We start from the raw sequence: 13909 nt of genomic DNA, 5'->3' as shown, positions 1-13909 counted from the left end.
CTACTAGACACCACACTGCTCTGTAACCAACTAGCTACTAGCTACCACACTGCTCTGTAACCAACTAGCCACCACACTGCTCTGTAACCAACTAGCTCTAGCCACCACACTGCTCTGTAACCAACTAGCTCTAGCCACCACACTGCTCTGTAACCAGCTAGCTACTAGCTACCACACTGCTCTGTAACCAACTAGCTACTAGCCACCACACTGCTCTGTAACCAACTAGCTACTAGACACCACACTGCTCTGTAACCAACTAGCTACTAGCCACCACACTGCTCTGTAACCAACTAGCTACCACACTGCTCTGTAACCAACTAGCTACTAGCCACAACACTGCTCTGTAACCAGCTAGCTACTAGCCACCACACTGCTCTGTAACCAACTAGCTACTAGCCACAACACTGCTCTGTAACCAGCTAGCTACTAGCCACCACACTGCTCTGTAACCAGCTAGCTACTAGCCACCACACTGCTCTGTAACCAACTAGCTACTAGCTACCACACTGCTCTGTAACCAACTAGCCACCACACTGCTCTGTAACCAACTAGCTACTAGCCACCACACTGCTCTGTAACCAACTAGCTACTAGCTACCACACTGCTCTGTAACCAGCTAGCCACAACACTGCTCTGTAACCAGCTAGCTACTAGCCACCACACTGCTCTGTAACCAACTAGCTACCACACTGCTCTGTAACCAACTAGCTACTAGCCACCACACTGCTCTGTAACCAACTAGCTACCACACTGCTCTGTAACCAACTAGCTACTAGCCACCACACTGCTCTGTAACCAACTAGCTACTAGCCACCACACTGCTCTGTAACCAACTAGCTACTAGCTACCACACTGCTCTGTAACCAACTAGCTACCACACTGCTCTGTAACCAACTAGCTACTAGCTACCACACTGCTCTGTAACCAACTAGCTACTAGCCACCACACTGCTCTGTAACCAACTAGCTACCACACTGCTCTGTAACCAACTAGCTACTAGCCACCACACTGCTCTGTAACCAACTAGCTACTAGCCACCACACTGCTCTGTAACCAGCTAGCTACTAGCCACCACACTGCTCTGTAACCAACTAGCTACTAGCTACCACACTGCTCTGTAACCAACTAGCTACTAGCCACCACACTGCTCTGTAACCAACTAGCTACTAGCCACCACACTGCTCTGTAACCAACTATCTACCACACTGCTCTGTAACCAACTAGCCACCACACTGCTCTGTAACCAACTAGCTACTAGCCACCACACTGCTCTGTAACCAACTAGCTACTAGCCACCACACTGCTCTGTAACCAACTATCTACTAGCCACCACACTGCTCTGTAGCCAACTATCTACCACACTGCTCTGTAACCAACTAGCCACCACACTGCTCTGTAACCAACTAGCTACTAGCCACCACACTGCTCTGTAACCAACTAGCTACTAGCTACCACACTGCTCTGTAACCAGCTAGCTACTAGCCACCACACTGCTCTGTAACCAGCTAGCTACTAGCCACCACACTGCTCTGTAACCAACTAGCTACTAGCCACCACACTGCTCTGTAACCAACTAGCTACTAGCTACCACACTGCTCTGTAGCCAACTAGCTACCACACTGCTCTGTAACCAACTAGCTACTAGCCACCACACTGCTCTGTAACCAACTAGCTACCACACTGCTCTGTAACCAGCTAGCTACTAGCTACCACACTGCTCTGTAACCAGCTAGCTACTAGCCACCACACTGCTCTGTAACCAACTAGCTACTAGCCACCACACTGCTCTGTAACCAACTAGCTACTAGCTACCACACTGCTCTGTAACCAACTAGCTACTAGCTACCACACTGCTCTGTAACCAACTAGCTCTAGCCACCACACTGCTCTGTAACCAGCTAGCTACTAGCCACCACACTGCTCTGTAACCAGCTAGCTACTAGCCACCACACTGCTCTGTAACCAACTATCTACTAGCTACCACACTGCTCTGTAACCAACTAGCCACCACACTGCTCTGTAACCAACTAGCTCTAGCCACCACACTGCTCTGTAACCAACTAGCTCTAGCCACCACACTGCTCTGTAACCAGCTAGCTACTAGCTACCACACTGCTCTGTAACCAACTAGCTACTAGCCACCACACTGCTCTGTAACCAACTAGCTACTAGACACCACACTGCTCTGTAACCAACTAGCTACTAGCTACCACACTGCTCTGTAACCAACTAGCCACCACACTGCTCTGTAACCAACTAGCTCTAGCCACCACACTGCTCTGTAACCAACTAGCTCTAGCCACCACACTGCTCTGTAACCAGCTAGCTACTAGCTACCACACTGCTCTGTAACCAACTAGCTACTAGCCACCACACTGCTCTGTAACCAACTAGCTACTAGACACCACACTGCTCTGTAACCAACTAGCTACTAGCCACCACACTGCTCTGTAACCAACTAGCTACCACACTGCTCTGTAACCAACTAGCTACTAGCCACAACACTGCTCTGTAACCAGCTAGCTACTAGCCACCACACTGCTCTGTAACCAACTAGCTACTAGCCACAACACTGCTCTGTAACCAGCTAGCTACTAGCCACCACACTGCTCTGTAACCAACTAGCTACTAGCCACCACACTGCTCTGTAACCAACTAGCTACTAGCTACCACACTGCTCTGTAACCAACTAGCCACCACACTGCTCTGTAACCAACTAGCTACTAGCCACCACACTGCTCTGTAACCAACTAGCTACTAGCTACCACACTGCTCTGTAACCAGCTAGCCACAACACTGCTCTGTAACCAGCTAGCTACTAGCCACCACACTGCTCTGTAACCAACTAGCTACCACACTGCTCTGTAACCAACTAGCTACTAGCCACCACACTGCTCTGTAACCAACTAGCTACTAGCTACCACACTGCTCTGTAACCAACTAGCTACCACACTGCTCTGTAACCAACTAGCTACTAGCTACCACACTGCTCTGTAACCAACTAGCTACTAGCCACCACACTGCTCTGTAACCAACTAGCTACTAGCCACCACACTGCTCTGTAACCAACTAGCTACCACACTGCTCTGTAACCAACTAGCTACTAGACACCACACTGCTCTGTAACCAACTAGCTACTAGCCACCACACTGCTCTGTAACCAACTAGCTACTAGCCACCACACTGCTCTGTAACCAACTAGCTACTAGCCACCACACTGCTCTGTTACCAACTAGCTACTAGCCACCACACTGCTCTGTAACCAACTAGCTACTAGCCACCACACTGCTCTGTAACCAACTAGCTACTAGCTACCACACTGCTCTGTAACCAGCTAGCTACTAGCCACCACACTGCTCTGTAACCAACTAGCTACTAGCTACCACACTGCTCTGTAACCAACTAGCTACTAGCCACCACACTGCTCTGTAACCAACTAGCTACTAGCCACCACACTGCTCTGTAACCAACTAGCTACCACACTGCTCTGTAACCAACTAGCTACTAGACACCACACTGCTCTGTAACCAACTAGCTACTAGCCACCACACTGCTCTGTAACCAACTAGCTACTAGCCACCACACTGCTCTGTAACCAACTAGCTACCACACTGCTCTGTAACCAACTAGCTACTAGCCACCACACTGCTCTGTAACCAACTAGCTACTAGCCACCACACTGCTCTGTAACCAACTAGCTACTAGCCACCACACTGCTCTGTAACCAACTAGCTACTAGCTACCACACTGCTCTGTAACCAACTAGCTACTAGCCACCACACTGCTCTGTAACCAACTAGCTACTAGCTACCACACTGCTCTGTAACCAGCTAGCTACTAGACACCACACTGCTCTGTAACCAGCTAGCTACTAGCCACCACACTGCTCTGTAACCAACTAGCTACCACACTGCTCTGTAACCAACTAGCTACTAGCCACCACACTGCTCTGTAACCAACTAGCTACTAGCTACCACACTGCTCTGTAACCAACTAGCCACCACACTGCTCTGTAACCAACTAGCTACTAGCCACCACACTGCTCTGTAACCAACTAGCTACTAGCTACCACACTGCTCTGTAACCAGCTAGCCACAACACTGCTCTGTAACCAGCTAGCTACTAGCCACCACACTGCTCTGTAACCAACTAGCTACCACACTGCTCTGTAACCAACTAGCTACTAGCCACCACACTGCTCTGTTACCAACTAGCTACTAGCTACCACACTGCTCTGTAACCAACTAGCTACTAGCCACCACACTGCTCTGTAACCAACTAGCTACTAGCCACCACACTGCTCTGTAACCAACTAGCTACTAGCCACCACACTGCTCTGTAACCAACTAGCTACTAGCCACCACACTGCTCTGTAACCAACTAGCTACCACACTGCTCAGTAACCAGCTAGCTACTAGCCACCACACTGCTCTGTAACCAACTAGCTACTAGCTACCACACTGCTCTGTAGCCAACTAGCTACCACACTGCTCTGTAACCAGCTAGCTACTAGCCACCACACTGCTCTGTAACCAACTATCTACTAGCTACCACACTGCTCTGTAACCAACTAGCCACCACACTGCTCTGTAACCAGCTAGCTACTAGCCACCACACTGCTCTGTAACCAACTAGCTACTAGCCACCACACTGCTCTGTAACCAACTAGCTACTAGCCACCACACTGCTCTGTAACCAACTAGCTACTAGCTACCACACTGCTCTGTAACCAACTAGCTACTAGCTACCACACTGCTCTGTAACCAACTAGCTACTAGCCACCACACTGCTCTGTAACCAACTAGCTACTAGCCACCACACTGCTCTGTAACCAACTAGCTACTAGCTACCACACTGCTCTGTAACCAGCTAGCTACTAGCCACCACACTGCTCTGTAACCAACTAGCTACTAGCCACCACACTGCTCTGTAACCAACTAGCCACCACACTGCTCTGTAACCAACTAGCTACTAGCCACCACACTGCTCTGTAACCAGCTAGCTACTAGCCACCACACTGCTCTGTAACCAACTAGCCACCACACTGCTCTGTAACCAACTAGCTACTAGCCACCACACTGCTCTGTAACCAACTAGCTACTAGCCACCACACTGCTCTGTAACCAACTAGCTACTAGCTACCACACTGCTCTGTAACCAACTAGCTACTAGCTACCACACTGCTCTGTAACCAACTAGCCACCACACTGCTCTGTAACCAACTAGCTACCACACTGCTCTGTAACCAACTAGCTACTAGCTACCACACTGCTCTGTAACCAGCTAGCTACTAGCCACCACACTGCTCTGTAACCAACTAGCTACTAGCCACCACACTGCTCTGTAACCAACTAGCTACCACACTGCTCTGTAACCAACTAGCTACTAGCCACCACACTGCTCTGTAACCAGCTAGCTACTAGCCACCACACTGCTCTGTAACCAACTAGCTACTAGCTACCACACTGCTCTGTAACCAACTAGCTACTAGCTACCACACTGCTCTGTAACCAACTAGCCACCACACTGCTCTGTAACCAACTAGCTACTAGCCACCACACTGCTCTGTAACCAACTAGCTACTAGCCACCACACTGCTCTGTAACCAGCTAGCCACAACACTGCTCTGTAACCAACTAGCTACTAGCCACCACACTGCTCTGTAACCAACTAGCTACTAGCCACCACACTGCTCTGTAACCAGCTAGCTACTAGCTACCACACTGCTCTGTAACCAACTAGCCACCACACTGCTCTGTAACCAACTAGCTACTAGCCACCACACTGCTCTGTAACCAACTAGCTACTAGCCACCACACTGCTCTGTAACCAGCTAGCCACAACACTGCTCTGTAACCAACTAGCTACTAGCCACCACACTGCTCTGTAACCAACTAGCTACTAGCCACCACACTGCTCTGTAACCAACTAGCTACTAGCCACCACACTGCTCTGTAACCAACTAGCTACTAGCTACCACACTGCTCTGTAACCAACTAGCTACTAGCTACCACACTGCTCTGTAACCAACTAGCCACCACACTGCTCTGTAACCAACTAGCTACCACACTGCTCTGTAACCAACTAGCTACTAGCTACCACACTGCTCTGTAACCAGCTAGCTACTAGCCACCACACTGCTCTGTAACCAACTAGCTACTAGCCACCACACTGCTCTGTAACCAACTAGCTACTAGCCACCACACTGCTCTGTAACCAGCTAGCTACTAGCCACCACACTGCTCTGTAACCAACTAGCTACCACACTGCTCTGTAACCAACTAGCTACTAGCCACCACACTGCTCTGTAACCAACTAGCTACTAGCCACCACACTGCTCTGTAACCAACTAGCTACTAGCCACCACACTGCTCTGTAACCAACTAGCTACTAGCCACCACACTGCTCTGTAACCAGCTAGCTACTAGCTACCACACTGCTCTGTAACCAACTAGCTACCACACTGCTCTGTAACCAACTAGCTACTAGCTACCACACTGCTCTGTAACCAACTAGCTACTAGCCACCACACTGCTCTGTAACCAACTAGCTACTAGCCACCACACTGCTCTGTAACCAACTAGCTACTAGCCACCACACTGCTCTGTAACCAACTAGCTACTAGCCACCACACTGCTCTGTAACCAACTAGCTACTAGCCACCACACTGCTCTGTTACCAACTAGCTACTAGCTACCACACTGCTCTGTAACCAACTAGCTACTAGCCACCACACTGCTCTGTAACCAACTAGCTACTAGCCACCACACTGCTCTGTAACCAACTAGCTACTAGCCACCACACTGCTCTGTAACCAACTAGCTACATGTACAAATTACCTTGACTAACCTGTACCCCCGCACATTGACTCGGTACTGGTACCCGCTGGATATAGCCTCGTTATTGTTATGCAATTTTATTGTTACTTTTTATTTGATTTTTTTACTTTAGTTTATTTAGTAAATATTTTCTTAACTCTATTTCTTGAACTGCATTGTTGGTTAAGGGCTTGTAAGCATTTCACGGTAAGGTCACCTGTTGTATTCGGCGCATGTAACAAATACGATTTGATTTGAACTAGCCACTCCCTTCTATTGTAATCTGGTCTCCTGTCCTGTAGGCTCCCTTCTATTGTAATCTGGTCTCCTGTCCTGTAGGCTCCCTTCTATTGTAATCTGGTCTCCTGTCCTGTAGGCTCCCTTCTATTGTAATCTGGTCTCCTGTCCTGTAGGCTCCCTTCTATTGTAATCTGGTCTCCTGTCCTGTAGGCTCCCTTCTATTGTAATCTGGTCTCCTGTCCTGTAGGCTCCCTTCTATTGTAATCTGGTCTCCTGTCCTGTAGGCTCCCTTCTATTGTAATCTGGTCTCCTGTCCTGTAGGCTCCCTTCTATTGTAATCTGGTCTCCTGTCCTGTAGGCTCCCTTCTATTGTAATCTGGTCTCCTGTCCTGTAGGCTCCCTTCTATTGTAATCTGGTCTCCTGTCCTGTAGGCTCCCTTCTATTGTAATCTGGTCTCCTGTCCTGTAGGCTCCCTTCTATTGTAATCTGGTCTCCTGTAGGCTCCCTTCTATTGTAATCTGGTCTCCTGTCCTGTAGGCTCCCTTCTATTGTAATCTGGTCTCCTGTCCTGTAGGCTCCCTTCTATTGTAATCTGGTCTCCTGTCCTGTAGGCTCCCTTCTATTGTAATCTGGTCTCCTGTCCTGTAGGCTCCCTTCTATTGTAATCTGGTCTCCTGTCCTGTAGGCTCCCTTCTATTGTAATCTGGTCTCCTGTCCTGTAGGCTCTCTTCTATTGTAATCTGGTCTCCTGTCCTGTAGGCTCCCTTCTATTGTAATCTGGTCTCCTGTCCTGTAGGCTCCCTTCTATTGTAATCTGGTCTCCTGTCCTGTAGGCTCCCTTCTATTGTAATCTGGTCTCCTGTCCTGTAGGCTCCCTTCTATTGTAATCTGGTCTCCTGTCCTGTAGGCTCTCTTCTATTGTAATCTGGTCTCCTGTCCTGTAGGCTCCCTTCTATTGTAATCTGGTCTCCTGTCCTGTAGGCTCCCTTCTATTGTAATCTGGTCTTCTGTCCTGTAGGCTCCCTTCTATTGTAATCTGGTCTCCTGTCCTGTAGGCTCCCTTCTATTGTAATCTGGTCTCCTGTCCTGTAGGCTCCCTTCTATTGTAATCTGGTCTCCTGTCCTGTAGGCTCCCTTCTATTGTAATCTGGTCTCCTGTCCTGTAGGCTCCCTTCTATTGTAATCTGGTCTCCTGTCCTGTAGGCTCCCTTCTATTGTAATCTGGTCTCCTGTCCTGTAGGCTCCCTTCTATTGTAATCTGGTCTCCTGTCCTGTAGGCTCCCTTCTATTGTAATCTGGTCTCCTGTCCTGTAGGCTCCCTTCTATTGTAATCTGGTCTCCTGTCCTGTAGGCTCCCTTCTATTGTAATCTGGTCTCCTGTCCTGTAGGCTCCCTTCAGTGGAAGTGGACTTCATTGTTCTAAGCAACACATGAAGTCGTGTAGCCTAACCCTGTCCTCTGTCCTCTGTCCTCTCCAGGAGTTGTCTGTGATGAAGCAGGTTCTGCTCAGTATGAGGTCCAGAGTGACTGAGTCTCAGCCCCTCCTGGATCCTGACGGGGCTGGGACGGCGGTGGCCTTCAGCAGACCCAAACGCCTCAGCAGAACCACAGAGGAGGATGAGCAGAACCCTCACACACACAGACCCAAACCCACCGTGTTCGTGAGTGTTAACCCTCCACAAACACACACACACACACACACTCTCACACAGGTTACTATAGCAACACACAAAAAACTACACCAACATGAAACAAACTCAAACCAACACTCAGGGTGCATCCCAAATGGCACCCTATTCCCTATATAGTACACTACTTTAGACCAGAGCCCTATGACACCCTATTCCCTATATAGTGCACTACTTTAGACCGGAGCCCTATGACACCCTATTCCCTATATAGTGCACTACTTTAGACCAGAGCCCTATGACACCCTATTCCCTATATAGTGCACTACTTTAGACCAGAGCCCTATGACACCCTATTCCCTATATAGTGCACTACTTTAGACCAGAGCCCTATGACACCCTATTCCCTATATAGTGCACTACTTTAGACCAGAGCCCTATGACACCCTATTCCCTATATAGTACACTACTTTAGACCAGAGCCCTATGACACCCTATTCCCTATATAGTGCACTACTTTAGACCGGAGCCCTATGACACCCTATTCCCTATATAGTGCACTACTTTAGACCAGAGCCCTATGACACCCTATTCCCTATATAGTGCACTACTTTAGACCAGAGCCCTATGACACCCTATTCCCTATATAGTGCACTACTTTAGACCAGAGCCCTATGACACCCTATTCCCTATATAGTACACTACTTTAGACCAGAGCCCTATGACACCCTATTCCCTATATAGTGCACTACTTTAGACCAGAGCCCTATGACACCCTATTCCCTATATAGTGCACTACTTTAGACCAGAGCCCTATGACACCCTATTCCCTATATAGTGCACTACTTTAGACCAGAGCCCTATGACACCCTATTCCCTATATAGTGCACTACTTTAGACCAGAGCCCTATGGCACCCTATTCCCTATATAGTGCACTACTTTAGACCAGAGCCCTATGACACCCTATTCCCTATATAGTGCACTACTTTAGATCAGAGCCCTATGACACCCTATTCCCTATATAGTGCACTACTTTAGATCAGAGCCCTATGACACCCTATTCCCTATATAGTGCACTACTTTAGACCAGAGCCCTATGACACCCTATTCCCTATATAGTGCACTACTTTAGACCAGAGCCCTATGACACCCTATTCCCTATATAGTGCACTACTTTAGACCAGAGCCCTATGACACCCTATTCCCTATATAGTGCACTACTTTAGACCAGAGCCCTATGACACCCTATTCCCTATATAGTGCACTACTTTAGACCAGAGCCCTATGACACCCTATTCCCTATATAGTGCACTACTTTAGATCAGAGCCCTATGACACCCTATTCCCTATATAGTGCACTACTTTAGATCAGAGCCCTATAACACCCTATTCCCTATATAGTGCACTACTTTAGACCAGAGCCCTATGACACCCTATTCCCTATATAGTACACTACTTTAGACCAGAGCCCTATGACACCCTATTCCCTATATAGTGCACTACTTTAGACCAGAGCCCTATGACACCCTATTCCCTATATAGTGCACTACTTTAGATCAGAGCCCTATAACACCCTATTCCCTATATAGTACACTACTTTAGACCAGAGCCCTATGACACCCTATTCCCTATATAGTGCACTACTTTAGACCAGAGCCCTATGACACCCTATTCCCTATATAGTGCACTACTTTAGATCAGAGCCCTATAACACCCTATTCCCTATATAGTACACTACTTTAGACCAGAGCCCTATGACACCCTATTCCCTATATAGTACACTACTTTAGACCAGAGCCCTATGACACCCTATTCCCTATATAGTGCACTACTTTAGACCAGAGCCCTATGACACCCTATTCCCTATATAGTACACTACTTTAGACCAGAGCCCTATGACACCCTATTCCCTATATAGTGCACTACTTTAGACCAGAGCCCTATGACACCCTATTCCCTATATAGTACACTACTTTAGACCAGAGCCCTATGACACCCTATACCCTATATAGTGCACTACTTTAGACCAGAGCCCTATGACACCCTATTCCCTATATAGTGCACTACTTTAGACCAGAGCCCTATGACACCCTATTCCCTATATAGTGCACTACTTTAGACCAGAGCCCTATGACACCCTATTCCCTATATAGTGCACTACTTTAGACCAGAGCCCTATGACACCCTATTCCCTATATAGTGCACTACTTTAGACCAGAGCCCTATGACACCCTATTCCCTATATAGTGCACTACTTTAGACCAGAGCCCTATGACACCCTATTCCCTATATAGTGCACTACTTTAGACCAGAGCCCTATGACACCCTATTCCCTATATAGTGCACTACTTTAGACCAGAGCCCTATAACACCCTATTCCCTATATAGTGCACTACTTTAGACCAGAGCCCTATGACACCCTATTCCCTATATAGTACACTACTTTAGACCAGAGCCCTATGACACCCTATTCCCTATATAGTGCACTACTTTAGACCAGAGCCCTATGACACCCTATTCCCTATATAGTGCACTACTTTAGACCAGAGCCCTATGACACCCTATTCCCTATATAGTGCACTACTTTAGACCAGAGCCCTATGACACCCTATTCCCTATATAGTACACTACTTTAGACCAGAGCCCTATGACACCCTATTCCATATATAGTGCACTACTTTAGACCAGAACCCTATGACACCCTATTCCCTATATAGTGCACTACTTTAGACCAGGGCCCAATAGGGAATAGTGTGCTATTTGTGATTGTTGACGTCCATATCCTCACTAATACCTCCAGTAGACCAAGCTCTCTGACAGCTTGGTAGTGCACGTCGTCCCCTTGTTACGGGTGTTGGCGTTTTCAGCTCTAACGTGTTACTACGAGTAGGTGGAGAAATTCGTCTCGGAGGACCCAGTCTACCAATTTATTATGGTAGCAACTAGCAACCGCCGTATCCAATTGTTATTTTGGAGTGATAGAAAAGTCAGTGCATCACCACCTGCATTACAAATAAGGTAACGTTTCCCTGGACTATCTCATGTTCTCTCTCTCTCTCTTCCAGACTAATAAAGAAGCTCCTGAATGGGACAGGAAAGTCAAGCTCCAGCCTAAATGACCAATGACCTTACAGGAGGATCAAATGGGATTTGTGTAGACACTCCAAACCAGTTGTATTTACAGTACCGTATTGGTAATAGTATTTCATCTGTGTTTCTTGTGCTGTTGTTATGGTTTGATTTACAGTACTGTATTGGTAATAGAATTTCATCTGTGTTTCTTGTGCTGTTGTTATGGTTTTATTTACAGTACTGTATTGGTAATAGTATTTCATCTGTGTTTCTTGTTCTGTTGTAAAACCTTTTTGTATAAAATCTGTCAAAAGTACTCACTCTACTCGTCTTCAGATTTCTGTTTTGCTGGTGACCCTAGCCCTGACCTTAGCCCTGACCCTGACCCCAGCCCTGACCCTAGCCCTGACCCTAGCCCTGACCCTAGCCCTGACCCTAGCCCTGACCCTAGCCCTGACCTTAGCCCTGACCCTAGCCCTGACCCCAGCCCTGACCCTAGCCCTGACCTTAGCCCTGACCCTAGCCCTGACCCTAGCCCTGACCCTAGCCCTGACCCCAGCCCTGACCCTAGCCCTGACCCTAGCCCTGACCCTAGCCCTGACCCTAGCCCTGACCCCAGTCCTGACCCTAGCCCTGACCCTAGCCCTGACCCTAGCCCTGACCCTAGCCCTGACCCCAGTCCTGACCCTAGCCCTGACCCTAGCCCTGACCCCAGTCCTGACCCTAGCCCTGACCCTAGCCCTGACCCTAGCCCTGACCCTAGCCCTGACCCCAGTCCTGACCCTAGCCCTGACCCTAGCCCTGACCCTAGCCCTGACCCCAGTCCTGACCCTAGCCCTGACCCTAGCCCTGACCCCAGTCCTGACCCTAGCCCTGACCCTAGCCCTGACCCTAGCCCTGACCCTAGCCCTGACCTTAGCCCTGACCCTAGCCCTGACCTTAACCCTGACCCTAGCCCTGACCCCAGCCCTGACCTTAGCCCTGACCCCAGCCCTGACCTTAACCCTGACCCTAGCCCTGACCCCAGCCCTGACCCCACCCCTGACCCTAGCCCTGACCCCAGCCCTGACCCTAGCCCTGACCCTAGCCCTGACCCTAGCCCTGACCCCAGCCCTGACCCCACCCCTGACCCTAGCCCTGACCCCAGCCCTGACCCCACCCCTGACCCTAGCCCTGACCCTATCCCTGACCCCAGCCCTGACCCCAGCCCTGACCCTATCCCTGTCCCTGTCCCTATCCCTGACCCTAGCCCTGACCCCAGCCCTGACCCTAGCCCTGACCCTGAGGATCACAACATATACTGTATATGGAATGTAGCCCAGTTGTTGAGTAGGACTAAGAACTGATTATTCAGAAAACACACCCACAACTTGTATCATTTAAGTGGTTGAACAACAGAAACTTCTAATGACTTCTGAATCAACGCTGTAGTTTGACTGGTAGTCATCTAGCAGGGGGGGACAGCATCTCCTCCTCCTGAATCAACGCTGTAGTTTGACTGGTAGTCATCTAGTAGGGGGGGACAGCATCTCCTCCTCCTGAATCAACGCTGTAGTTTGACTGGTAGTCATCTAGTAGGGGGGGACAGCATCTCCTCCTCCTGAATCAACGCTGTAGTTTGACTGGTAGTCATCTAGTAGGGGGGACAGCATCTCCTCCTCCTGAATCAACGCTGTAGTTTGACTGGTAGTCATCTAGTAGGGGGACAGCATCTCCTCCTCCTGAATCAACGCTGTAGTTTGACTGGTAGTCATCTAGTAGGGGGGGACAGCATCTCCTCCTCCTGAATCAACGCTGTAGTCTGACTGGTAGTCATCTAGTAGGGGGGGACAGCATCTCCTCCTCCTGAATCAACGCTGTAGTTTGACTGGTAGTCATCTAGTAGGGGGGGACAGCATCTCCTCCTCCTGAATCAACGCTGTAGTCTGACTGGTAGTCATCTAGTAGGGGGGGACAGCATCTCCTCCTCCTGAATCAACGCTGTAGTTTGACTGGTAGTCATCTAGCAGGGGGGGACAGCATCTCCTCCTCCTGAATCAACGCTGTAGTTTGACTGGTAGTCATCTAGTAGGGGGGGACAGCATCTCCTCCTCCTGAATCAACGCTGTAGTTTGACTGGTAGTCATCTAGTAGGGGGGGACAGCAT

General features: G+C 48.9%; 1 protein-coding gene across 1 annotated transcript in view; it reads left to right on the top strand.

The window, feature by feature from the left end:
* Window positions 1-12079, top strand: part of LOC311120198 (progesterone-induced-blocking factor 1-like) — a 130753-nt gene extending 118674 nt beyond the window's left edge. Inside the window, exons 16-17 of the mRNA XM_084194815.1 lie at window positions 8541-8723; window positions 11757-12079. Of these exons, the coding sequence (XP_084050941.1) occupies window positions 8541-8723; window positions 11757-11810 (237 nt within the window). The 3' untranslated portion in view covers window positions 11811-12079. The remainder of the gene's footprint in view (window positions 1-8540; window positions 8724-11756) is intronic.
* The last annotated feature ends 1830 nt before the right edge of the window (window positions 12080-13909 follow it).

Source organism: Coregonus lavaretus (assembly GCF_964263955.1).
Source record: "Coregonus lavaretus genome assembly, contig: HAP1_SCAFFOLD_785, whole genome shotgun sequence".
NCBI lineage: Eukaryota > Metazoa > Chordata > Actinopteri > Salmoniformes > Salmonidae > Coregonus > Coregonus lavaretus.
Note: the sequence above shows the minus strand (reverse complement) of the source record. Positions and strands in the feature narration are given on the sequence as shown.